The following is a 26,239-nucleotide window of genomic DNA, read 5'->3' as shown; positions in this document are numbered from 1 at the left end:
GGCTCAGTGCCTTCTCTGTTTGTGGCCCAGCCACAGCGAGCCTGGGCCTCAGGGCAGAGAGCTCCTGCCTGAGAGGGGCTGCCTGCCTTGAAACCATCCCGCCCCAGCCGCAGGGACCGCTGAGGCTGGTGCCGGGCTCTTAATGCGGGGTTGCACGGCAGTGGTTCCTGCCATTTGGAGCACACGCGGCGCTCACTGCCCACCAGTCTGAAATGGGTTGGAACTGGGCTCGCAAAAGCCCCTCCTAAGCGTCTGCTGAGGGCTTCATCATCTAACACTAAAAGGAAGTCAATATAATCGCTCTGGGGTAGAGACTACAGGCAGCGCAGGGTAGCAAGGGAGTCGTTCTCCAGCCCTTGCCTCTTGTCCCAGCTTTCCTGCCTTAAAATAAATTTACTAAATAAGAAATACCCGCTCCAGTGGCTGATGTGTGGATGTTTTTTCACCTTGTGGAGGAGCTGGATGCACAGGTGTGCGTTGGCGGCCCTTGGGAAGGGCTTTACCCCACGTTTGGCTGTACGCAGTGCCGGGCTGTATGGCGGTGCTGCCTGCATGGGAGCTCCCCTTGGCCTCTTGAAGCAGCGCTGCCGGCAGCTGGGCTGGACCCTGCTTGTGGAGCCCCACGGGTGCTGCCAGCAGATGCAAGAGCTCAGCCCCTGTGCGCCGGCATGGGTTCAGCCATGTCCTCACCCGTGCTGAGGCCATTTTCAGGCAGCTCTCCCCCAGCACTAGCGGTTGCAAGGAGAAAGGGGCTCCTCTGGAATCACCCTCGGATCCACGGGAAGGAGCACTGAAGGGTTGCCCGAGTCCAGGGCTGCCGACAGCCCGCGGAGGCTGCTCCGAGCCCTGCCATCAGTGCACACGCTCCCGTGGCTTCTCACCAGCACCCGTTGTCCTGTCCCCAGCCAACAAACCTGCTTTTGCATCAAATCTAGGTTACTCTCTGTCTCTCTCTCTCTCTTTCAGACACCAGATTTTCCATTTTCTAAAACGGTACCAGAACAAAGGCTCTCCCAGGATCTCATTTTCTCCTACCTCCTCAGTTGCTGCTAATTAATATCGCGGCTGCCTAGTCACGCAGCGTGTGTTCATCTATATGCATGTGTTCAGAGAAGATGAAAATAATATCTGCATCACGGGATCTTGCGGGTTTACTTGCTGGGGAAAAGAGGTCCCTGATGCTCCAGGAATTCCTCTAGCTACGACAGAATCTGCTGAGCACCAGCCCACCCCTTGGTGCTCTCCTTGGCTCCTCACAGCCCTGCAAGTCAGGGTGCTTCGGCTGCTCCCTGTCGTAGCTCACGCTGCTGCCATGAAACGCCCACCGGCACTCTGCCTTGAGATACCTCCTGGAGATGCCACTGATGGTTGATGAGTGCCTCGTGCCTGCTTGAGTGTAGTCAAACCCATGGAAGAAAGGGAATGGGGCGACGGTGTGTGCGTGAGTGCATGGGGAGGAGAGAAAACCAGTCAAGAGAAACCACAGTTTGTTGTGGGCTTGAACTAATGGGCATCAAATACTCAGAAATCATACGGTAAAGTGCAACAGATGCTCACAAACCATCGCTGGCAATAAGTCACTGGTTAATGTACTGCTAACTCGGATTTATAGGTTTAATATTTTTCTGTTGCTGTGCAGATTGCTTCATCAGTTTTCTTTCCTGTCCTGAGGTACTTTAAAATAGGATCTTTTGGGGTTGTTATTTTTTAATAAATATATTATATTTTAAAGGATATTGAAAAATTCCTTGCCATTTATTCCCCAAGACTTGAAATGGTCTCTCTAACATCCTAGTCCGATTTGCAAGCTTGCTAACTATCATCTCACCTATATAAATGTCCTTTTCTTGAGGATCTAATGAATGTAATAGCCACTGTAAATGTGTTTATTTCAATAGTGGTCATGCAGGAGGAGCTCTTAATGAAACAATCTTTAGTTAAAAAAAACACCAACACTTTCATAAATCTAAAAAAAGAAAAGTGTCAACAGTCCTCTTTTTTTTTGTTTGACTTAATACACACATTTTAGTCACCGTTTTTAATAATATACATGCTCATTTTCCCTTCCAGAGATCAAAACTCTGCTCTGGCAAGTGCTGAACAAGCTGGCGCTCGAGCTCAGCCGTATCCCACGGAGCCACGCGAGCGCGGCCGTGTGCCGCTATGGCAATGCGCGGCGCTACCCGTTGCGCTACCCGTTTGGGACAGGCCGATCAAAACTGGGACTTACGATCCGAGGAATCCGTGTATATGCTGCGCGACGTTCGCTGCTGCTCAGGCTCCTGAACATTGTGCTTTGCCCTGCGGAGCCAAGAACCTGCTCGAGCGGAATGAGGGAAAATGGATTTGTTAAGATTTGTGGTGTTCAAGTTGCTGGGTATTTAATGTCTGTAACTATTCATTTTTGAGACTGTACACACATCATATATATATATATGCACATACTATATACACACACACATATTGATGTGTGTGTGCATGTGGAGATGCTGGGTTTCATGAGTCTGTTAGTAAGATACCTTACTATTACCATAGTCCCTTTCCAGACAAGGCTCGCACGGTGCAGGTGACCCGGTGCCCAGGGCGGCGGTGCAGAGGCCCTCCAAAAGTGCCGGGAGCACCTGGGCTCCCCCCATTAGATTTCAAGGGGAACGAAGCCCCGGACGCAGCACTGAGGAGCCTGAACCTCTACTCGAAATGAGACTCGGGTTTAAAACACGGAAAAGTGTTGCGCGCCCTGCTCGACCCTCCTCGCCCCGGGGAAAGTCAAGACAGGTTAGCCTGGGCCTGCGCCCCTTAGCTTCGGGGCCGCCTGGCCCCCAGCTCCCCCTTGGTCCTGGGCTCGGCACGGCTCCCCTCAGCCTCACGTCCCCCTCAGCCCCGGGCGCCCCTCAGCCCCGGGCTCCCCTCAGCCCCGGGGCTCCCCTCAGCCTCACGTCCCCCTCAGCCCCGGGCTCCCCTCAGCCTCACGTCCCCCTCAGCCCCGGGCTCCCCTCAGCCCCGGGGCTCCCCTCAGCCTCACGTCCCCCTCAGCCCCGGGCTCCCCTCAGCCCCGGGGCTCCCCTCAGCCTCACGTCCCCCTCAGCCCTGGCGCTCCCCTCAGCCCCGGGCTCCCCGCGGCCACTGGGGATCCCCGCAGCCCCGGGCTCCCCCCGGCCGCCCCCGCCGCCCCGCACGGTCCCGCCCCGCCCCGCCCCCGCCCGGCTCCCGCAGCGGCCGCGTTTCGGGGGTGGCGGCTCCTCCCGGCAGTGCGGTAGAGCGCGGCCGCCATTGCATCACGGCGCGCCCCGCGCTCGGCCGCGCCTCCATCCCGCAGCCCGGCACCGGCCCCAGCTCCGGCTCCGGCACCGGCACCGGCACCGGCACCGGCGGGGGGGCGGGACCGCTGCAGCCGCAGGGAACGGCCGCCGCGGCGCCGCGGGGGGAGCGGGCTCCGCCGCAGCGGGGGGGGGAGCGACCCTCGGCCGGGCCCCAGCGCCGCTGCCGCGGCTTCGGGGCCGCGCCGGCAGGGCTGAGGCGGAGGCCGGCGCCCGCCCGGCCCCGCGGTCCGCGCAGCACCTCGGCGGCGGGGCCGGGGCTCGGCGGGATGCGCCGGCGGTGACGGGGCAGCGGGGTGCCGGGCAGGGGCCTGCGCCGGCCGCGATGGGGCCCGCCTGAGCGGCGCGGCCGCGGCGCAGACAGCCGGGCCGGCCCGCCCGCGCCCCGGCGGCGGGGCCCAGGCCCGGGCCGCCGCCGGCCCCGGGGCGCCGCGGTCCCGGCCTAGCGGCGCGGCGCCTGCCGGCCGGCGCGCCCCCTGCGGGCGAGCGGCGCGGCGGCGGCGGCCGCCCCCGGGCCCGCGGGCCGGGCATGGGCGGCGCGGCGGCGGGCGGGCGCTGAGGCGGGCGGCGGCAGCATGGAGGCCATCTGGCTCTACCAGTTCCGCCTGATCGTCATCGGCGACTCCACCGTGGGCAAGTCCTGCCTCATCCGCCGCTTCACCGAGGGGCGCTTCGCCCAGATCTCCGACCCCACGGTGGGCGTGGATTTCTTCTCCAGGCTGGTGGAGATCGAGCCGGGCAAGAGGATCAAGCTGCAGATCTGGGACACGGCCGGGCAGGAGCGGTTCCGGTGAGACCGGCGGCGGGGGCGGCGGGCCGGGCCGGGCCGGGCTCCCGGCGGGGCGGCCCTTCCCGCGGCGCGGGGCCGGGAGCTGCGGGGCCGGGAGCTGCGGGGCTGGGGCCGGCGCCCTCCTCCTGCGCCGGGCTCCGGCTTGCGCGGGGGGGGGGCCCGCACCGGCGATGGGCGAATGTGACAAAGAAGAGTCAAATTGCACCTTTTGGGGTTTTTTTTCTTTTTTCAGCGCTGTCCGCAAAACGCGCGGGGGAAGCGTACCGCTTTGTGTACCCGGGGTTTGTGTCCACCCCAAATGGCCGCGTGTAGGGTGTGTAGGGTGTGCAGGGTGGAGGTGTAGAGGAGCGACCCCGCCGCGCTGGGGAGGGGGACGGAGCCCGGAGGCAGCGCTGGGGTCCGGGGATGTTTACCAGGAGCTGTGCATCAGAGGTGCAGCTCGGCAGGGAAGCGCTGGTTGGTGCAGGGAGGCTGTAACCAGGATGTTTCATAGCCGAACACACGTTTAGGCTCGCTAAATGCCATGGAATATGTGGTTTGATTCTCTGCAGCGACAGCAGAGACCAGCTGTCCGTCGGACAGAGAAAGGCCGGGACAAACCCTTGGTTGGGGCTGTGCAGGGATGACAGGCGCTCTCTGGAGCGCTGCACGGGTGCACACGATTTGGGAGGTTAAGCGATAGTAAGGAAGACTTGATGAGGAAAAATAAAGACGGCATGTGGGACTGTGCCAAGAGTTTCCCACAGAACTGTACAGCAAAAACAGCAGTTTCGGTTGGAGCAGGCTCGGCCCCAGCTAAACAGGGGGCTGGTGTTGTCACGGGATGGATGCTGCTCGGACAGTGCTCATTTGGAAGGGGTGTGAGTGTACCCTCAGCTCCCTGCCTCCTGTTTGCTTATATTTTTCATGCATCTTTAACCCTCGTCCGCGCTTTCATCCCGCTCCCTCCAGGAGCACTTTCCTTGCTCCGCATCTCTGCGCAGCTTCACGTAGCTTCTACTTCTGTGCTGTAATGACTCGCCTGAAGAATATTTTGGTTTCATTCAATAGATGAAACCTCCCCTCTCACCGCCTTCCTTTGCATCTGTGGCGCTGGCATCTGGCCCAGGATGTGCAGTAGTCGGTCCTTATCCACTGACAGGTTTTTCTTCTGCTACCTTGCGGCCTTTGGGGGCGAGGAGCTGGTGCTGTATTCTGCTGCGAGAGGAGGTGCTTTAGCTTGCAGTTGCATCAGCTTCCAGCTTTGGCTCTCGGGCTGAGGTCTGTAGAAAACACGCCTGGGTGCCGTCCCCTGCTTCTGCCTTTGCCGTGAAGAGCAAAAGCTGTTGGATGGCTTCAATTTCCTTTCTTTTACACATTAGGAAGTTTGGGGCCCTGGAGGCTGCTTACCCTTAGTGCTGGTGGTTGACCCGGCCTGGCGCTCGGGTTGTAAGCATGATGAGCAGGCGACCTTCAGTGCAAGGGCAGGCTGCACCGCTGCCGTGGGCAGGAGCGTTCAAAGGCGGGAAGAGTGTAAGGGGCAGGAACAGTGAGTGACATAAAAAAACCCCACATCGTGCAACTTGGAAATGCCCTTGCCAAAGCGCAGACTTAAATTCCCAGTGTGAAAAGCTAGAGGGAAGTCAGCAAACCCAGGTGCGCTCTGAAGTATGACAAAATCAGGCAAAAAAGTCCATTTTGTGTTTATGCCTTTCAAATCGCCATTACCCCTGTGACAAAGTGTACCCCACAAAGACGGCAGCTCTTGGACTCCTCCTGCAAGCTATTTTTCTTGGCAAAAGGCAAGATGTAGCTATTACTGGAATAAGCTGAAGCCTCTCAGACTTGTGGACGTAGGCAAGAAGCACGACGGTGCAGGTGCTCTCCAGAACCCTTAAACCTTTTTGTCGTAGCACAGGGAATTTCGTAAGAAGGAAATTCCTAAGAATGAGCTCTGCTTTTTCAGAGTTCTTTGATTTGAGCATTTCCAGTCTGCTTTGCATAGTTTAGCAGCTGCCCCACAAGGAAGAAACCACTGTAGCTATTTTGAAGACACCTTATTGGCATTCTCTGGTCTGCAGCTGTGCTACATTTCTGCTCTTCCTGACCCCTGTTGTGAGCTCTTTCACTCTCCATAAATTAGAAGCAATTTCCGTGCAGTCAAGGCTTAAATTACAGTTAAGCGTGTGCCATTCTATTTTGCCAGATCAGGCCCCCAAACATGTTGCCTGGGGCAGCGCTGAGGCTGCTTTGGAGCTGTAGAAGAGCAGGGTCGAATTCTTCCTGGATCCAGCAGGTTTTGCCCATCTCTGGTTGCTCAGCTACTGTGATTTCCTTGTCTGAAGCATGATGTTGTGTAACGCTAACAAAAGCAAAGGCATGTGCAGCCCTCCCTCCCTGGAACTGTGTACCACCACCTACAGAAGAGCCGTTTCCTTCCAGCCGGCAGCTCTCCCTTGGCTGACAGGGAAAGACTCGAACAAACAGGCGCAGACCCCAGTACCAGAGTCCCCACCATGGGTACAGAGCAGGGGAGAGTTCCCAGACAGAGGCAACACCTTTATGTTAAAACTTGGCCAAAATAGGTGCAAATCCCTGTACTGCTCTGCATGAGCTTGTATGAGCATGGTGGGAGGAGGGAAGGTAGGAGTCTTGGAAAGGAACTGGGGGGTGACGTGCAACGTGAAGGCAATATACTTTCCTTCCTGCGGGTCGGTAAAGAAAACAGTCCGTGGAAAAGGCTTTCAGAAGAGGCACTGAGGCCTTCACCTAGTTTTACCTCAAAGCAGTGTTCAGCTTAGATCCCGTCATGTCTTTCAGAAGTACCTGAGGCATTGTTGATGTTGGCAGGAGGAGCCAGGGCTGATGGCACGGAACACAAGGGAGAAGCAGAGATGCCTGTGACAGTGTGGGGGTGAATTCAAAGCGCCAGTATCTGTTTGCGGCTGGCTAGATAGCAAAAGGCAGATCTAATTCCCTCAGTGCCAAATGTGCAGAGCTACTGTTGTCCCTCAGCCAGATAATTGGGAGAGGAGAAATTATCCAAATGCAGCCAACTATCTTCCCCCTCCTCTTCTGGCTTTCTTCAGTTTTGGCTGTGGATTTTCACCCATCACTGCATGTCTGTTGATAAAGCAATCCTTGAAAACTCCAGTTCATCCTTTCTTGGGGCAGTTTCGCTAGATACACACACTACAGGACCAAATAACCCCTAACAACAGCCTTGCATGTCCAAAATGGGACTTGTCCCAAGGTAAAAATGCAGCAGTGCTTACATTTTCCCAGCAAGGAAAGTTCAGGCCCGAGCGTGAATTCCTCCAGGGACTGAAATCGATCCTTGCTTCTGGATTTAGAACGAATCCGTGACTTTGCAGAAACATCACAGTTTTACAGCTTCTTGGTCTTTCCACGTGTAGCAGTCATTGAACTGTAGCTCTGCTCAGCCTTGTGGTCTCAGCTTGGCTCCATCGCCCTGTGTTAGCTGATTTCATGTGCTGCTTCTGGCTGCGTTGAAGTCTGCCCTTGCTCGGAAGAATTGTGGAAGATGCGCTCCATTTCTCAGCCCGCGGTTCGGAGGTCTTTTTGGTTACTGTTTAATGTTGTCAGTATTTGGCAGGAACAAGACCAGCAGTAACGCAGATTCCCCTAGGAAGCTGTTGTATCATTTTGCTGTTACTCGGGAGGTCAGACTGGCTGCTCCTGGTCGTGCGTTAGCTGTAACGGTGCGTGCCGTCAATTTGACCAGTGGTGTGGTGGAAGAAAGTGTAAGGGTTGGTGGATGTCCCTGTGCCGAGGCCCTGGGTGTATGGAGGGGAGCTACCACCCCATGGCCTGCCTTCCAAATCTGTAGCCTCCTTCTTTTATGTATCCGTCAGAGAGTGGGTGTTTGGTTTCAAATGAATCCTTTAATTTGTTACAGTGCTTCTAAACCAATGGATTACACAAGGTATTCAGAGAATTTACGTGGTGGGGGATGGGATTCTTTAGACTAACAGCAAAGGGCATACAGAAATCCATGGTAGAAAACAGAGACCAAAAATGGAGGGGGGGGGGATTTTGAACAGAGCTGTAACAAATCAGTGGGGCAGTTACCCAAGAGTGAAATCTTTAAGCCAAGATTAGTTGTCTTTTTGAACGACAAGCTCTACAGAGCACAAACTAAAAGTGGTAAGACATTGCCTGAATGGCCTCCTCTGCCCTGTATTCTGCAGGGTAGACAGGGTGGTGGTAATGCTGCTTACTTAAAGAAAGACATATGTTCAGAAGGGCTACATTTGGCTTAAGAAAAAAAAATCAGAAGACACGAACAAACAAACAAAACCCCACATGAAACTCGCTCTGCCCTTCTTCCCAAACAGCTTTAACTTATACTTTTGTTGTGGCTCATTTGTTTCCAGGTCCATCACCAGAGCCTACTACAGGAACTCGGTTGGCGGACTCCTCCTCTTTGACATTACAAACCGCAGGTCCTTCCAGAACGTGCACGAGTGGCTAGAGGAGACCAAGGTGCACGTCCAGCCATACCAGATCGTCTTTGTTTTGGTAGGTCACAAGTGTGACCTTGACACACAGCGGCAAGTCACCAGGCACGAAGCTGAGAAACTGGCTGCTGCATATGGTATGAAGTACATTGAGACCTCAGCTCGGGATGCCATTAACGTGGAGAAGGCCTTCACTGATCTGACTCGAGATATATACGAGCTTGTTAAAAGGGGGGAAATTTCAATCCAGGAGGGATGGGAAGGGGTAAAGAGCGGGTTTGTCCCAAATGTAGTGCACTCTTCAGAAGAAGTGGTGAAATCAGATAGGCGATGCTTGTGCTGAGCTCTTCTAGTGAGGCAAGTGGTGATGAACTCTACTAACCAAACATACTTTACTAAGTGAACTCAGTGTGACAGAGGGGAGAGCAACACTCCCGTTGTGAACAGCCTCCCACGTTGTTTTGGACACCAGAACAGACCCCGGAAAGAAATGTTCTGTTCCAAATAACCTTTCAGAACTGGGGGCTACAAACCTAAAGGAGAGTGAGTGGGGGTGCATGTAGATGTTATAAGGAGACAGGAAGCAGAAATGAAGGGCTGCACGAGACAGGAGAGAGTATACAGAGAGCTGAATGGGCTGGCACGTGCCAGGGTGCTGCACGTGTCCTCTTCTAAGTAAATCCATAGCTCCATGCTGGGTGTTGAAGCCACAGTATGGATGCTTTAGTAGTATGACAAATGGGCAGACAGAGAGAAAGAAAGAGGACATCTTCGTTTGTGTCAGCTGTTTGGTACCAGGAAGGTGTAAAGGCAGCACAGATACCATTTTCTCATAGGGCCAACTCCACAGGAAAAGTTTACTGACATGGTATGCACACTTCTGAATTTTCTTTCTTATGTTCTTGAACCTAGTTTGATAGCTAAGAATATTCGGTGGGATTTAAAGAGGAAAACAGTAGTTATTTGATTGGTAATTAAAATTTAAATTATTCCCCTCCCCAATAGTGCTTTTCTTGCTGTGCTGAACTGGGATTCTAAGTGGCAACTCCGGCTCCAGTAGTAATTATTCAATGCATTTGTTACGCATTTACTGCATAGGTGAGTACCTTGAAAGTACCCTGAGTTCAGGGCTTTCCAACAGAATTAAGTGATCAAGAGCGTAAAGAGAGAACCATGTCCTCATGTGTTATATTTTAAGGCTGGGGTGTTGCAGCCAGGTGGGACGCACCAACATTTCTGTCTTGCTAACAGCACTGTGCTGACCTTTTGGGTGTCTTGCCAGCCAGGTCAAAAGGCGGAATGGAAAGGAGGGGAAACAAACACAAACCCCCCAACAAAATAAAAAAAACTTGAAAAGCTTAACTCAGGTGCATCAGACATCCTAAAAGGTGAGATTTGCTTTTAAAGAAATTAAATAGCATGGAAAGCAACAGCTTCCATCAGTACTTTCTGCTGTTAAAGTATCATTTTCTTTCTTGGCATCTGTGGAAGAAGAGAACTAGCACTGGGAAGGAGGAGCACACAACAGAAGTGTCTGAGCAGGTGGAAAGGAAAGCCACAAGACAAGCTCAAGAGTAAAATTTGTTTTCCTCCATGTTTTAATTTGACAAAAGAGGATCCGTCTCAGGTTGGTCATCATAGGATGGCAGCCGTGTTACAAAAGCTATACGTAGGTGGATGTTTTCTGGGAATGCCATTCACCGCTTAGAAGCTTTGCTTCCGCTAAGTTTTAACTGAAGCTCTTGAAGTGCAGCAGGGTAACCGTGCTCCTCTAGCAAACTAGGGAAGTTCAGACTATTAAAAGCAAACAAACAAAACTACAGTGACTGTTTTTTCACTCAAGTTTGCAAGCTTTATACACCAAACTGCTAAGGGGCAGGAGGGAGGGATTAGGTAAAAACCACAGGAAGCATCTAGTGTTTGATTTTAGGCCTCTAAGAAGAGAAGAATAAAATACTTGTTACAGCTTTTTAAGCTACCCATCTATAAAATCTGGGTCTTCTTGACTGCTCTTGAGTTCAGCCGATTTCTCCCTTTGAACCTGTTCTCACGGTTTGCAGCACATGGGCAGGTCTGTATGAAGAAAAAAACCCTGTGGTTTCCATATTAAAGCTGTAAAACAAAAAAAAAACAAAACCAAAAACCCACAAAAAAACCCAACCCAATGCAACAACCAAAACCCTGAAAATTAATAACATTTTTATTTTCAGTGTTCTGGGAACAATTCCAGTTCCTGGGCTCTGCAGGGGAGCAGCAGTGTTGCACCTGCTGGGAGGGCACTGGCTGCAAATTAGAGGAAGGGAGGGGTGGCAATGGCCTAGCACCTTTCAGTAAGCTTGTAACTGCTAACCCTGATCACTCTTGACTAGGCTATAAACGTATCAAAAACCTTGTGCTAAGCCCAGTGAATTCCAGGCGGGTTCAGTTGTGGTCGAGTTGAGTGCCCTGAATATTAAAAAAAAAAAAAACAAAACCGCCTTTACAAAATCTCTTTCTAGGTAAGCAAAGCGGGAGCAGATGCAGAGAGTGCCACAGGAGCTTGGCTGTCGTGGGCTGTCATGGGCTGACGCCAGTGGAGAGCGCAAGGTTTGCTCGGACCAGGTCTCTTAGTCGTGTTTTCACAAAGGCAAGGACAAACAAGTACGAAAGGGTCAGTTTCTTCATTTGCTGAATGCAAAGTCCGCCAAGCAACCACTTTGGTCTTTCAGGGGCCGGCTGTTCACGAGGTGTGTCTGGGGTTGCCGAGCTGAGGGTAGCAGAGCTGGAGTGCTACATTAACAGCAGTGAGAAGTTGGGTCAAACGGCATTTTAGCAATAGTAAAATTCTATAATTCTCTGTGCAGGAATCTGGCCAGCAGGGGAAAGATCACTTCATGAGACAACCAATATTTTATTTAATGGGTTTTAGAGATTCCCCTTTACTGCTCCCAGAGAGAAATTCCAGAAAGCCTAAATAACTAAGTGCATTCAGGCCTCCAGAGTAAACCTTCAATTTAAAAATACAGGTGTAGTAACTCTAAAGAGGAACAGTACAGAAGAAAACGTATGCAGTCTTAACTACTTAGAGGTAATAAATGGTTATATTAAATGATAGAGAAATCATTATATACATCTTTTTCTAATTCCTTGCATTTTCTAGACAGCTTATTAAAATATAGGAAATGTAGATTCATCTGTACAAAATTTGGAATGTTTTTTCTAAGATGAAGAACTTCTAGGATATGCTAAGAATTCTTTTCTAACAACTGGTTTTAATGCTTTGACTTCTAGCGCAAGAGGGATCTAGAGAAATCAGAAGGTGGTACCTTTCACAGGATAAAGGTCAGGAGCACTTTTACCCTAGGACAAAAAGAAAAAAAAAAAAAAAAGAAAAAGCTAACTTTCTGTGGTCTCTACCACATGTTAAAAGCAATCTGCATGTTAGATTGAAATTGCTCAGAACCTCCAGAATAAAAGCATACTATACACTTTCCTCGCTTTCTGTTATGCGCTGTAACGAAATGTGAAAATAATGCTGTATTTAGCTGTCTGTATGTGACTGAAAATATGCTTGTATTTAGCAAAATGGTTACTATGTGATAATGTGAAATTTAAAACTTGTAAAGAAACTTTGGTGGTTTTTTTTTCTTTCTGCCTCCCCATTCTTTATCAGTAAGCTATCTGCTACCTGCACCACTTCTGTACCGCAGCCGTAACGGAAAGTCCGACATGGACTGGCTCAACAATAAACGGGCACTCTTTGCAACAGTATTTGCTATACATTTTTCTCTGAAGGCCCATGGCTTAGATCTTCAGAACCAGCCAGCTACCTTCCTGAGAAGAAACAGTGCAACGATAGAAACACTGGCCCTTCTAAAACAAACCAGAAAACCCAAACCAAACCCCCTGCTCCCTGCAGCAGTAGCCAAAACCAGCCTTAGCCCCTCCAGGAGGCCGTTCTCAGCAGCGGGCAGGCCTAGTGTCGCAGTAGCTGAAACAGCTTCTGCAAACCGACCTCCTGTTCTTACTCACAGGAACAAAGACTTAACAGCAAAGGACAGAGCGACACTGGGCAAGGATCAGTCGTAGGGAAGCCTCAGTTCTTGTCTATGAGTTTTGGTTTGGTTTTTGTATTTACGTCGTATCGAACAAAAAACCACCCCAAACAAGAGTTATGATGGCCACAGCCATCTCCCATCCCCCCCAAGCCAAATACCTTTTGAGCCTACCGAGCAATTCCAGCTCGAATGCGGTCCCCCCCGCCCGCCCCCCCATACCCAGCATGAGGTCATCGGCAGTCGCACACAGCACTGATTTTGCTCGTGCAGAAATGCTTAACTCGTCATTTCATTGTGCGCAACAAAGGCAGGCAATTGCTGCCTTAGGACCAGCCGGAGGGAGGGGGAGCACGCTTTAGCCTGTTGGGATCTCATTAATCCAAAGTGAAGAGAAAATTGCAGGAGAAATCAGGACGTGTTTGCAGCTGCCTTTCCTGTCACTGCCCAGGCTCTTAAAAAGAAAGGGAGAGAAGCGGCCTGCAGCCTGAGCAGCCCCACGTTCAGCCTGCTGAGCAGCGGGCAGATACCCGTTAGTCCAGTACTACGTTAGATCTAAACGTTTCTCTGCTACAGCCAAAGACACTGGAACAAACAGCATTGCCCTGCAGGAAAGGTACGGACGAGCCGAGGCCAGGTACGTACTTGTGACCGGTGGTGAGGATCTGCCTGTTTTACGCCCATCCCTGCAGCTCTGACTCTTTTACAGCCACAGTGCTGTCAAATCAGTTGCTTGTATTCACAAATTCAGACGTGCTGACTCACAGTCCCCATTTCATTCAAGCCCGTATTCAGCAGCCACACTTTTCATGTCTGCTGCTTCAACAGAATTTTTTCACCCTCCTGCCCCCAATTAAGGGAGGGAAACGTTATAAAAGATCACACATCAGATTCGTGACTGATCACATGAAGAAAGATGCACAAGAACAGGTGTTTGCCACAACTGTTTAGTTTTACTATTTTAATATCATGAAATAAAAGTACAAAAAATTTACAGGTATATTGTTTCTTACATGAAGATCGAACAGTTAACATTTGCATTTATTTTTGCAGCGAAACCTGTACTCTCAGTCACAGAATGTGAATATTAGCCACTGACATCACCACTGAGCATTTCATTTTAGAAAGAAACTGCAGAGGTAAAAGGCAACAATCTCGCAAGGCTTCATAAGAACCAAAAAAATATTCCAGCTGTTAAGACCAGAAGTCATGCTTCAGTAAACCACCCTTCTCTGATACAGGTTTCACCACCTGGGAGGCCGAGAGTGTTAAGACATTTGAACTGGACATCTTGTCTAAGGGATCGTAAATAGGGGGCTTCTTGTTTAAAGGCTATCAGCATTTTGGTGTCCTTGTTCAACGCATTTGCAAAAATAAGCAGTGTGTGCACATGTATGAAAAAGAACGGGGTGAGATCATCTGCAGTCTTGACATAGCTTGTGCTGTTTACTCCATTTACCACTCTTCTCTGAAGACAAGTCACAAACTGTTGTATGTAAAGTGCTGAGAGTTCAGTAACAGGCAGTTAACTAACCAATCATCATTAAAAACAAGTTTATCCAAAGTGGACATCCAGGAATGCTTGCAGATTGATGCTGCCAATTAACTGACTGAAACAAAATCCAAGACTTCACTGTATTTTTTCTCCTTCCCAGAACATTACAGCTGCATGTCTTCCCAGCCCAAGCTGACTTGAACTTCATCAGCTGTACACGGAGATGAAAAAGCAAACCCCTGCATTACCGTAACCTGCTAAAATGTCAGACTATTTCATACATGCCCCTCAGCTTTTCAGACAAGCTTTCAGGTAGAAATTTATTTATGACAGACTGGTCTGATCAAAATACTATGTCCTTTGCCGGACGGTGTGGTGCCTTTTCAAATAATTCATTTCATGAAGCATGCATGAAACCAAATTTTGAGTTTACAAATAAATAAAATGGCGCTCACCATTAGTTTTTATATATTTTACCATTTACTGAAATGCTTAAAGTAACTCAGTCCCTTAAGAATGAACTTGGGGGTGTTTAAATAAAAAATATTTGGAAATTGAAACCACATTCAAAATTGGCAAAACTATGCTTTGTTTTTGGAAGGGTCTTGCTTGTTTCTTCTCTTTACATCCCAATTATAAACTCTAGCCATATCTGAGGGTGTGGAATTAAGGAAATAGCTCGTGCATTCAGAAAAGAAAAAAAGAAAGAAAGAAAAAAAGGGGAAAAGCAGGTTATACAGTGGGCCACACTTCACTTACTTGTAACAGTCAATACAGCAACCATTTAATGAAAGAGCTGACTTGGTGCAAAGCCTTAACACACAGGAATACTAGTAACTGTTAACAGCTGCAGCATTTATACCATTTATTTAAAAACCTCCAAAAAGGTATTACAGAGCAACACACTTTTAGTTTTACTTACAGCTGCCCTTTTCTGATTTCAGTCAACCTGCCCATATCAGCTCTATTTGCCCATTTCAGGCATCCATAACTTCCTGCAGCACTAGGATAGCTTAAGTATCAACTGGAAAAAACAAGCCGTTGTCCCTTCGTTTACTAAATCTAATGCTTCAGTTGACGGCTACGTCATCATTAAAATAGTTTTTAAGTATTAAAAAAAAAAACCCACACCTCTGGAGGTGGTTCATGATAGCATAAAGAAACAAAAAAACCCAAGGTTAAGCAACAGCTAAGCTAGCACCAAGCTTGCTGCAGCAGAGCTTGCGTTGCTTGGAGAGCATTACAATGGCAGCTGAATCGGGTATGATTAGCAATAGCCCAAAGAATGATATTCATATGCTCTAGAGAGGAAGGGAGAGTCACTTTGCTTTGACGTGGCCTCCTGGCCATCAATCCACAGCACCGATCCACGCTTCCAACTCGCTTCCAGTCTCGGTTTGCAACCACCACAGTAGGCTTCACAGGGACCCAATCACAAACGCAAGTTTTGCTACAGCTAACGCACCAACCCTCAGCTCAACACTGGAAACACAGTATCCCGTTTCACTGCTAGAAAAGGTTAAGTTCCTAGAGTGCTACAGAATTTTAAGGGCAGCCAGTCTAAAATAAAAACATGTCAGGAAATTGGTAATTACCTGTATGTTAGCTTTCACATATGCCTCTTCCCCGCAAGTAAAAAAAAGGATACTGACTTCTGTAGTGGTGAACTGATCTCTAAGAAAATCCAGGTCTTCCTCTAGAAGATCAAGGTTTCTCGTGGCTGTTGACAAATTCTTCTCTAACAGAGCCTGCGCTTCATCAATATCATATTCAAGCATCACATTGGCCTAAAAAAAGAAAGATTGATAAAAGCTTTTACTCTTGCACTGTAAGGAGTAAGCCATAGCAGGCTTATTTCAGGCTTTCGCTTATAACATCACATTAACAAAAGGCTGTCCGGAGAGGCCAAGACAAGAAGATTCAGGATGAGCAATGCCAGAATCCACTTGAGGCCTCCACCACTTCAGTAACTGAGTAATAAATTCCTCTAGTGACTTAAAAAAAGTTATCTTCCTATAGCTAAGCAACAAGTCATTTCTCTCCCTGTGGATTGCATTCAGCCTTTCAGGTATCAGTATCTCATCTTCACCATATCTGAAAAGCGAAAGACCGCGATTCTTAGCAGCATCTTTCAAGTGTCACACAACTCTAGAAACAATTTTTGTTGCATTTAGGATTAACCTTATGTGCTGGTTTTGGCTGGGATAGAGTTAATTTTCTTCACAGTTGCTGGTATGGGGCCATGGTTTGGATTTGTGCTGGAAACAGTGTTGATAACACAGGGATGATTTCGTTACTGCTGAGCAGTGCTTACACTGAGTCAAGGCCTTTTCTGCCTCTCACCCCACCCACCAGCGAGGAGGCTGGGGGGGCACAAGGAGCTGGGAGGGGACACGGCTGGGACAGCTGACCCCAGCTGACCAAAGGGACATTCCACACCGTATGGCGTCATGCTCAGCATATAAAGCTGGGGAAGAAGAAGGAAGGGGGGACGTTGGGAGTGATGGCTTTTGTCTTCCCAAGTCACCGTTAGGCGTGATGGAGCCCTGCTTTCCTGGAGATGGCTGACCACCTGCCTGCCCATGGGGAGGAGTGAAGGAATTCCTTGCTTTGCTTTGCTTGCATGTGCAGCTTTTGCTTTACCTGTTAAACTGTCTTTATCTCAACTCACGAGTTTTCTCACTTTTACCCTTCTGATTCTCTCCCCCATCCCACCGGGGGAGAGTGAGCGAGCGGCTGGGGGGGGGCTTAGTTGCTGGCTGAGATTAAACCACACCACCTTAGGATCTCTGTGTGGAACACTGACAAACAGTCTCATGGCATTGGTCATTAACAAGAAGTATTACAGGTTATTTAAAGATACAACATGTATAAAAGTCTTATCCTATACCGTGGTGGTTTTTAATCTACAAATCTTTATTTCAGTAAGAAGCTACCACATGAAGAGATAAAAGAGCAGTATCAAGTGAAGATGCACCAATGATGCTTTGTCCCATTCAAGAACTGGGCATTGAGCAGAGCCACATACTACTAACTAAATATGATCCCAGGGAATGCCACACAGAGGTGCAAGAGTGAGATAAGCCATTCTTCTTTTAAAATAACTGGAAGACACAGTTTCCCCAATAATAGTAATAGACATAGCCCAACATGCAGACTGTAAGCAACAAGGAGGATAAAGGCAGAAGGCCAAGAACACCTAAATATAATTAAATTGCTTGTGACATTTCATTACAGCTTTTCTGTATGAACCATCAATAGGATGAACTTTCTCTGATATTCTGTGACAAAATAAACCTGGGATGCTCCATGAAAGTAAATGGTTGTGAATTCTGAAGACAGTCTCCTAAAAGCAACAGGTATCAGACAAATCTTCTTTTTATGACAGAAAAGAAGTGGGAGAGGCTGGGAGTAACTGCCCAATCAGTCCGGATGCTGCGCGTGTCAACGTTTCTGTCCTAACCAAGTCGTTTTGTTTGACAGCCAACACAGGCATTTGGGAACATCCGGGATTTAGAAGTCTCAAAATAAACATTAGCAGGTTATCTCCACATATAAGGAAGCCTCTGAATACAAAATAACCCAACCTGATTTTGCTTAAGTACTTAGAAATCTGTGTTTTGAGCTCTGATCCCACCAGTCTTTAGCACAAATTCCACTCTAAATGCTGGCAGGTACCTGTGAGTAACAGAAATCCCATCTTTTCCTAAAAACACGCATGAAAAGGGAAAGCAAGATGCTAAATACAAATAATGCAGAGAAGATAGGAAGCCACTTGCCAAACTAAAGTTATTTTGCTGGGCACATTCCCATCCCAGGCAATGCTGGATGGTAATTTGAACCACAAAGGGATAAAAGCGATAAGGAAAACATTCATCAATATGCTTTTTGGAAAGAACAGTCCAGCAAAATCACAATCCTCTGAAGTCTTACTGTTCATGCACCAAATAAAATCAAACATGAAACCTTCACTAACACGCTGAAATTGTCTTGTTAGGTTTGCCCTGCTGACAGGACACAGCTCCACTGTGCACACATGAACAGAATTATGCCCATAGCCACTAGAAGTACAGATAAGACAGCAACAAACACTGTCTTTTATAAGCCTTTTATAAGTTATTTAAACAGTTTCAGAGAAAGTTCCATTTTACTTACCCCCAACCACAAACAAACTTTATCTGTAGGAGGAACTGAAGCTTTGCAGTAGAGATTATCTGCCAATAAAAATCTGGTTTCCATTGGATGTGTGGAATCCTTAAGACAAATGATAAAACTTAAAATTGCTATTTTCACTGGAAACTTATGTCAAAGACATAAAACTTACAGTAAAGAGCACACTTTTCTGCTTTTTGACATTGATACAGTATTAACTTTGGTGGAACTTTATGTAATTTTACTTCAATGTTAAAGTTAGAGCTCCAAGAATAAAGCTTTTTAAAAAGATATATTTAAAAACAATATAGAAATCTCTATAAATAATAGAGATGAAGTCAAAGCTTAGCTGCAATCTATACACTATTAAAAGTGAAGTTTGCATTACAAACATTAACTTTTTTTGAACTAGCTTTCGAAAAGTACTACATACCTTTAAAAACAATTCTGTTATTTATAAAGGCATATTAAGTGTGCTCTCCAAAACATTTCTTGCAATGTGTTCTGTTAGGGTGGAAAGGTAGTTAGCTTTTCTCATACTCATTAGATATTCAAAATAGTTTACCTTTTTCTTCTGCATGTGTTTTAAAATTTCTAATGTCTGTTTAATTTCAGGAATCTGACTTTTTAGCCTGTGAATTAACAACAGTCATAATTTATTATTTTACAGAGACACAAAGTTTCCTAAACAAGTGATCAGTTTTATTATACAATCCAACCTCCATTTTAAAACTTGAAACTGTAACAGCTTTCCAGGCTTACAAATGCAGATTTGAAAGATATGGCATGTAAAGGCACCTCAGCTACAGCTTCACCTGCTTCTTATCATACTGAGGCTCACTGGTTTTCTGAAGCAGAGCAATACATATAGCTTTTAAACTAGAACAAGCACGTATTAACAGTAACAGATACCTGATTGCTAAAATGGTATATTTTTGCGTATTTCTGATCTCCCCAGAGGAGAGGGAAACCTCAGCAGAAATACAAATAAAAAACACTGTAGGTAAAACAAAACAAGTGTGTTTCTTCTGAGGTCCACAAACCATTCTAACAAACAGTTTAGTGCTACAAGACTTGGCACTGTTAAAACGAAAGCTCTCTCCAGAGTTCAGGGCATCTCCCTCCTCGACAGCCCTTGCAGCAGCCTGGCAAAGACGCTGGGATCCCCACTGGCCTTCCAGGCAACCATCCTCTGCAACCAGCAGGCTCAGACAGCAGTGACTGCCAAAGCAGGCCTCCAGGTGGAAATTATGAGAGATACTTGTCCATGAAAAGAAGTGTAATCTAAATAAAATATTACTTGAAGCTTTGAGTTTAGCTTTTAAAAATTTGCTTCTTGCCTAGCTTCAGATGAAGACTGAAGCTACTGAAGAGAGATGAGATTACTACACCAAAAGTTACAGGCTTGATACAGTAGTCATTTGACAAAAACATATTCTTATTTACACCAGGCTGACAAAATTAAGAGACTATAGCAGTACTTAGCCTTAAAGGCTAAGGACCAATTTCAGCAATACTGTAAATTCTTTTGCATTTAATTCTCAGGAAGAGGAAAGAAAAAAAGCTGGGCTTTCCTGAAAGTAATGCAAATATTAGCTCTCCTAACATCAACTTTTTACTTCTTGGGATATTTTAAAAAAATAGACTTATTTAAAAAAAAAAAAATTGAACTGTGCTAAACATTTCCCAATTCTGCAAAAATTTTGACTTACCTCCTTTTCTTTTGAGCAAGATTAAGTTCCAAAAATTTATACTTCTGATACTGCTCATCCAACTTCTTAAGAACTACATCTGCTGTCTCATTTCCAGGCTGTTTCATAAAAGAATCTACATCTTCCTTTAAGGGGAGAAAGAAACCCTCAATGTTAGAAGAGTTTTACAGAAATGCTAGATACAGTCATGCTATCATCTTACTGCAGCTAAGTCTAGAGGGGTTTTTATATGTAAACAAACTTCTTTTTTTTCCTGAGTGCAGTACAAAATAATTTTTTTTCCTTTCTTAGTTAGCCACCTTTTCACTTCCCCCTCCCCCTTTTTTTTTGGTAAGGAACTACAGAATAGGTGCAAGGATTATTTCATAACCATATTTGCTAGTACCTTGTTAGTGGTGCTTTCAGTTCTGGCCAATGCCAAATGACACCTAACGGGGATGGATATCCTCAGACCACAGCTAAACTTTGGTTTCCCATCTGTAAAGCAGGGATAATGCTTCTCTGTGGCTAATCAGATTACGAACTATTTAGGATAAGACTGATGAAGGAAAAGAATCACGGCCTGATCAAGCATGTTGTGGCAGAGAAAGAGGCAAAGGGGGGAAAACTGTGGTATCTGCTCAGGCAGGCTTTATGGTATTAAACAGCTTGTCTTCAAAAGCTCCTTCTATAGTCTGCAGGAAGCCATGGAAACCTCTAGAGAACAATTCCAGCCAGTCCTCTATCATCAACTGGAAATTCAGCAGCCAGAGAAGACAGGCCTGAGCAGGCAAGGATGCTGACCTCTGCAAGTGCCTCCTTCAGACTCCCAGGAAGCAGTTCATCTGCCTGCAGGCAATGTTCTCAGCTTCATGAAAGGCATGTCGGGCCAGAGATCAACCACGTGTTTCTGACCTTGACAACATTTACCTATGTATAATTCAAGATGACCACACTTGTCCACTGTGGTAATTCTGTCCTTATTTGTCTATATAGCTCTGTAAAACCTGACGGAAGACTACCATAGGCCTCTTCAGCTTCTCCTTTTTAACTAGGTGTTTCCATTCTAGTAGTTTCACATCAGAAAAAGACTATAATACATTACTAAAGTAGTATCAGACATATAGCTGGTTCCCCTCCTAAGCTCTCTTGGCTAAAGAAACTTACTATGAAATCACTGAACCTGGTAAGAAGTGATCCACCTTCCTTATCGTTAAGGAAATCTGCAGTAGAAATATGAACTCCACAACAGACTTCAGCAGGCAGCATGATCGAGGTGGTACAACAGAACTCAAAGGACCGCATTTCAGACTAACTGCCCGAGGAACGCCTTAAGCTACCCCACCGACAACAAAACAAGAAGCATTCCTGCCTCCTGATGAAGCCTGTAGAGAAGCTTTAACCAAAAAAACCCAAGGATTAGATTCAGGCAAGTGTTGTAGAAGTGAGGCCTGAGGATGTTCTGAAATCAAACTCCCTCTTGTGGAAGCTATTCTGCTCATGTAAATCACCCAAGACAAAAGGAAAAAGCAGGTGGGCAACAACTCACCCCACACACTGCCTGGCAGCCCACTTCTGCCTCAGCTAATGCCTGTTTGTACAGATAGACAAGCAGAACCCAAGTCCTCCTGAAACGAAGATGCTGAGAAGTGAATCCAGGCCCCCTGTATACTGGTGATCTCCTCCCACTACATAATGCCCCAGTCCAAGGCAGGCTCAGATTTACCACCCAGGTTTTCCCACTGCAACTTCCAAGTCCCGCTGGTTGGGCTTTTGGCCCACCTTACCCAACTGCAAGGCTGAGACACAGTCACTTCCTTGAGCTTGAACAGAATAGCTTTGCAGCAGAGCTGGGTGTCAATGCTATGAGGATCCCTGCCTCATGGGGTGTCATGCAGCATCTCAACTGCAGAATTACCTTACAGGTTCTGCAAGGACCGGCCAAAACTCATCTCTATCTTTTTAGGAAAAAAATCACTGGCAAAACACCATTGCTGTACACCGTAAAGGTAACACCGTCTTTGCAAACTTCAAGCCAAGCCACACGAACACTCTGTAAAAGCCCTGAAATAGAGCAGGATAACACATTCCCATTCGGCCTTATGTTTATCTTTTGAGTGATGACCCAAATAAAGAGCTGCAGGCACTCGCTCTGCTTCTGTGGAGAGCTGTCATCACCTATGGGCATATACAGAGAACATGACAAGAGAGACACGTTTTCAGATTTGCATCCACTGCCCTCCCACTCACACGCATGCTAAGGAACGCAGAATAAGGAAGGCATTTTATTTGGAAACATCTGGACAACAGCTCAAAAGAAAACAGAGTTGAAAGTTCTATTTGGAGTGTTTTTTAAACTCCAGTGAAACCCTGAGTTAGTGCTTAATGTCACTTGAAATCTGGAGAGGCACAAGGATCCATAGATCAATGCCTAAGAAAAAGAATCCACCATAAACTGTCTGAAGAGCCTTTACTGAATCAAGACACTTAAAGAAAACACCTCTGAAGGCAAGATTCACAGTAAGACTGCCCACGTAGCACGTGCCAGGGGGAATGTCAAGCAAGTGATCAGGAAGTCTTTATCGTCATGATAGTATACAATGTTTTTGAAACAGAAACCTATTTTCTGAAGAAAAAGCCTGTAATAAAAACCAGCCTCAAGACACAATTATTTTAACTTTGTGGAGCAGAACACCATTAAAAACTTCTTAGCATATGCTTATTTTGAATAAAAAAGTCTATCTTAACATCTACATCCAAGTACTCTAAGATCATCATCATTGAGGATCTCTTCTGCACAGATGTCTGTATTTGATTAGAGCACCTCTCAAACCTGAGAATTAGGAAACTTCAGTGGGTTTTAGACATAAGGTTATGAAGAACTGAACAGAAGCACAGAACTAAGCCACAACCCCCAGAACTCTCCCAGCACGTGAGATATTTCAGACACAAGCATCAAAAAGGAACAACGTGGAACCAAACATGAACTGCGTTGACAGCTACCAGCATGAAAATGAAGGATGTGACAGACACCCTCAAAGTGTTTGCTGAGGCTGGTTATCTCCCGTTCCCTGCCAGGGTGGCCACCTCCACTGCAGAGTCAGCACAGACCACAAGTTCTCCTCTGTCACGATGATGAAGGTCTCGTAGGGCAGCTGAAGCCGTGGCCCTTTCCCTTCGCTTGCGCCTACATTAGTCTCCCATAAGGGGGGGGGGGGGAGGAAGTTAGCCGCAGGCAGCAATGGTTGTACATCCCAGTAAGATCTGCCAGACCCCAGTAATTGTTAAAGAACCTGAAAGGAAAAGTAGGATCTGGATGCACTGAAAGCAAGCGTACTGTACCCATTTGTTCAGGACCTATGCCCTAGCAAGACACACAGGTAATACAAGCACAATACCTAGAAATGCAAATCAAATCAATTTATGTCTATAAGAACAGTCGTACCTGATCAGTCCAAACAGCTCTGGTAAAGGTATCAAGACAGATCTGAGAACTATAGATTTTCAAAGCCCAAGAAAATCTCAGTAATAAAGCAACACGATAAACAAAGCATTCACGACAGACATCCAGCGTTTCAAGATGACACCAAGGCAGCCAGGTATAGCCTGATCAATACTTATTGATCAAATGAAATAAAGTAGCAATCAAGACAGCACACCAAGAGCTAACTTAGAGAAGAAAGTGAACGACAGATAATTTTGACATTACGTTACTGTATAAGTCAATGAATTATTTTTTTCAGCCAGTCAAGAGAATTATTAAATGCTTGGTAAATCACTTTTTAATGTCAGATAAACAAGTTCAGCCCGTTTTCCAAAAGACACAAATTTGTTGGTTTCCGAGAGGTCAGGAAACCTAGCTGGACACTGTGGTCGCTTCCGAAGAGTGATTCTGCTCAGTGGTCAAGAACTAGATTATGAGAGGAAGATGGAGGGAAAGGCGCTAGGAGGGCGGTACGGCATCATCCGAGATGAAACAGAAGTGGCAACGTTGTGCTCTGTGCAGAGGGAACCACCATAAGGAACCATGGCTTAGTGCGTACGACAGGAGGGTTCATTCATAACATGCGCTTCGTTGGCATGTGAGCTGGCCAGTGAAAGAACACGATAACGCTTAAAACGGGGATTTGAGCTTGCTGTAAAGTGTATTAATACTTAATAACGCCAAGACAGAATCCAAATAACGCAACTCACCCCGTGAAAATCCTCAGGACTAAGGCAACCCCGCCCCCCGGGGCACAGGACCCTGCCCGGTTTGGAGGGAAGAGAAGCGCTCCGGTACGGGGCTGTCTCTGCCCGACACCGCAGGATGGCCGCGGGCAGGGCAGGCCGGGCCCGCGGGACAGACCCGTGGCACCGGGCGCGGGCGGCCCGGGGGAGCGGCGGGGAGGGGAGGGGAGACCGCCGCAGCCCTCCCGCCTTGGCGGGGCCGGGCCGGCAGCTCCCGCTTAGCCCCACAGCCCAGCGGGGCGGGCCGCGAGGGGCAGCCCCGCCGCCTTCCCCGCCGCCCGCGCTCCCTCAGGCACCGCCCGCCCGCCAGGCCGCGGCCCCGCCGCAGGTGCCGCCTCACAAGGGACGGGCCCGGCCGCCGGAGCGCAGCTCCTCCCTTCCCCCCCAGCCCCCCGCCGAGGCGCGGAGCGGCCCGGCCGGCGGAGCCGCCGCTCACCACAAAGACCGCCTCAGGGATGCCGAGGGGGCCGCGCTTCTCGCCCGCCGCCACCTCGCCGCACCCCGTCTCGCTGCTGGTGGCCGCCGCCATCTTGGGGAACCGGCGGTGCGTGCGCGGCCTTCGCCGGGACGCCAGAGTCGTACGTCATCACGTCAGCGCCGAGCGCGACCCCATCCATTGGCTGTCAGGCTTTGAGCGACGCGATGATGCGGGGGCGGAGGCGAGCGGGGTAGGCGGGGCGGCGGCCCTTCCAAGGCGTCGCCCATTGGTGGGCTGGGGCAGGGGGCGGGCCCGGCTCCCACCGGCGGCCGGGCTGGAGGAGCGGCCCCGGGCAGCGCCGGGCTGCTGGCGGGCGGGGCGGGCCGGGAGGCGGAGGGCGGCGGCACTCACCTCCGCCCGGCCTGCTGCGGGCGGCAGGAGCTTCCGAGCGCCCTGCTCCGCCCCGGCAGCCGGAGAGGGGACGAAGGAAGGAAGGAAGGAAGGGGCTGCGGGTCCCAACCGCTGCTCCTGCCGGCGGAGGCAGCACCCTTGCTCCTGCAAGCACGCGTTACCTCCCCTGCCTGTCCCCCATGCTAAACAAGCAAAACACCCACATATAATAAACAATAGAAACGGGAACACCTGTCCCTTATTTAATAATTTAAATATTTCTAAAGGATCAGAAATAAAGCTTGCCCTGTGCTTATACGTTTACATTTCTACCCCCGCGTTCCATCATGCCCTTGCTACGGCACCGGTTCGGAGCCGGGGCCGGAGCCCTGCCGGGGCTTCAGAGAGGCAGCAGCGCCGGCAGTCTACCGCTGCCCGGGCTTCCTCAGCAACAGGAAGCTTGGGGCTGGCAGTGACACAGCAAGAATTAGCTATTAAATAGTTCAAGCTCCTAACTGAAAACAAATCTCTACAGCTAACTGAAACAAAAACCCCCAGCTATTAAAAATACTGTTCTTCAGGGCTGCTAATCTAGAAATAAGAAACGCCTGCAGAAGACAGACCTCACTAGAGTGTCTTTTCCAGGCCCTTGGCATTGTGCTGCAATGGTGACTGGTTAGGAAATTAATCTAACTTTAGGCAACCTAAACCAAAACTAAACACCTTTCCAGAAAGCAAGAACGCGTGGCCGCACACAGTCCTCACAAAGCTCACGGGCAGCTACAAGCAATAAACACTCTGCAATTAAATGTTTTCATGCTGTTGACTTCTGATCTTCAGACTTTCTACATGGTAACATGCAGATCTATGAAAACAACCCTTACACCTCCTACACCAGAGTGACTCTACAGGTACAAAATTATGAGAAAGCCAAATGTTTAACTCTGTTTACATTTGCCTATTTCCCATGTGGATGCAGTGAGCCACCTCGGGAGAGAACCTGAAGTCACCCCCATGCGATACCAACAGCTTTGTGTTTTCCCCTCCACTGCCCCCTCGATCAAGTCCACTTACTCCGCACAGGAACCACCAGTCACTGCTTCCCAAAGGAAAACTTGTCAACTGATCAAGTTAAGCTACGCTGATAATTTCAGGGATAAGGCATGATACCACATTAAATGTAAATACAGAAAAGTAACAAACTAATCAAGCATGCTAATTCAGCTGCTGCTATTAGTATTATAGAAAGCCTTAAGCCTGAG

At 48.2% G+C, this 26,239-nt stretch overlaps 2 protein-coding genes across 8 annotated transcripts; one reads left to right on the top strand and one right to left on the bottom strand.

The window, feature by feature from the left end:
• Positions 1 to 3,820: 3,820 nt before the first annotated feature.
• RAB39B (RAB39B, member RAS oncogene family) lies at positions 3,821 to 12,812 on the top strand. 5 transcript variants are annotated; one of them, XR_012044857.1, is made up of 4 exons: positions 3,821 to 4,107; positions 8,484 to 8,704; positions 9,573 to 9,665; positions 11,066 to 11,203. XR_012044857.1 is itself a non-coding variant. In XM_072877537.1 (4 exons), exons 1-4 carry the CDS (start codon positions 3,893 to 3,895, stop codon positions 11,994 to 11,996), a joined length of 747 nt encoding a protein of 248 aa, XP_072733638.1. In that variant the 5' UTR covers positions 3,821 to 3,892; the 3' UTR covers positions 11,997 to 12,812. The 5 variants fall into 5 exon arrangements, 4 of the variants coding, with proteins under 4 accessions (XP_072733638.1, XP_072733639.1, XP_072733641.1 ...); XM_072877537.1 differs by lacking the exon at positions 9,573 to 9,665 and adding an exon at positions 11,838 to 12,812 and having other exon boundaries at positions 11,066 to 11,217; XM_072877538.1 differs by lacking the exons at positions 9,573 to 9,665; positions 11,066 to 11,203 and adding an exon at positions 11,838 to 12,812.
• Positions 12,813 to 13,543: 731 nt separating this feature from the next.
• Positions 13,544 to 24,764, bottom strand: VBP1 (VHL binding protein 1). 3 transcript variants are annotated; one of them, XM_072877541.1, is made up of 6 exons: positions 24,606 to 24,764; positions 19,961 to 20,085; positions 18,814 to 18,880; positions 18,252 to 18,350; positions 15,745 to 15,883; positions 13,544 to 14,748 (listed from the first exon to the last, which is right to left on the bottom strand). In XM_072877541.1, exons 1-6 carry the CDS (start codon positions 24,696 to 24,698, stop codon positions 14,678 to 14,680), a joined length of 594 nt encoding a protein of 197 aa, XP_072733642.1. In that variant the 5' UTR covers positions 24,699 to 24,764; the 3' UTR covers positions 13,544 to 14,677. The 3 variants fall into 3 exon arrangements, with proteins under 3 accessions (XP_072733642.1, XP_072733644.1, XP_072733643.1); XM_072877543.1 differs by lacking the exon at positions 24,606 to 24,764 and adding an exon at positions 24,134 to 24,352; XM_072877542.1 differs by lacking the exon at positions 13,544 to 14,748 and adding an exon at positions 15,557 to 15,578 and having other exon boundaries at positions 15,692 to 15,883.
• Positions 24,765 to 26,239: the final 1,475 nt, after the last annotated feature.

This window comes from Ciconia boyciana, chromosome 12 (assembly GCF_034638445.1).
Source record: "Ciconia boyciana chromosome 12, ASM3463844v1, whole genome shotgun sequence".
Taxonomy (NCBI): domain Eukaryota; kingdom Metazoa; phylum Chordata; class Aves; order Ciconiiformes; family Ciconiidae; genus Ciconia; species Ciconia boyciana.
Note: the sequence above shows the minus strand (reverse complement) of the source record. Positions and strands in the feature narration are given on the sequence as shown.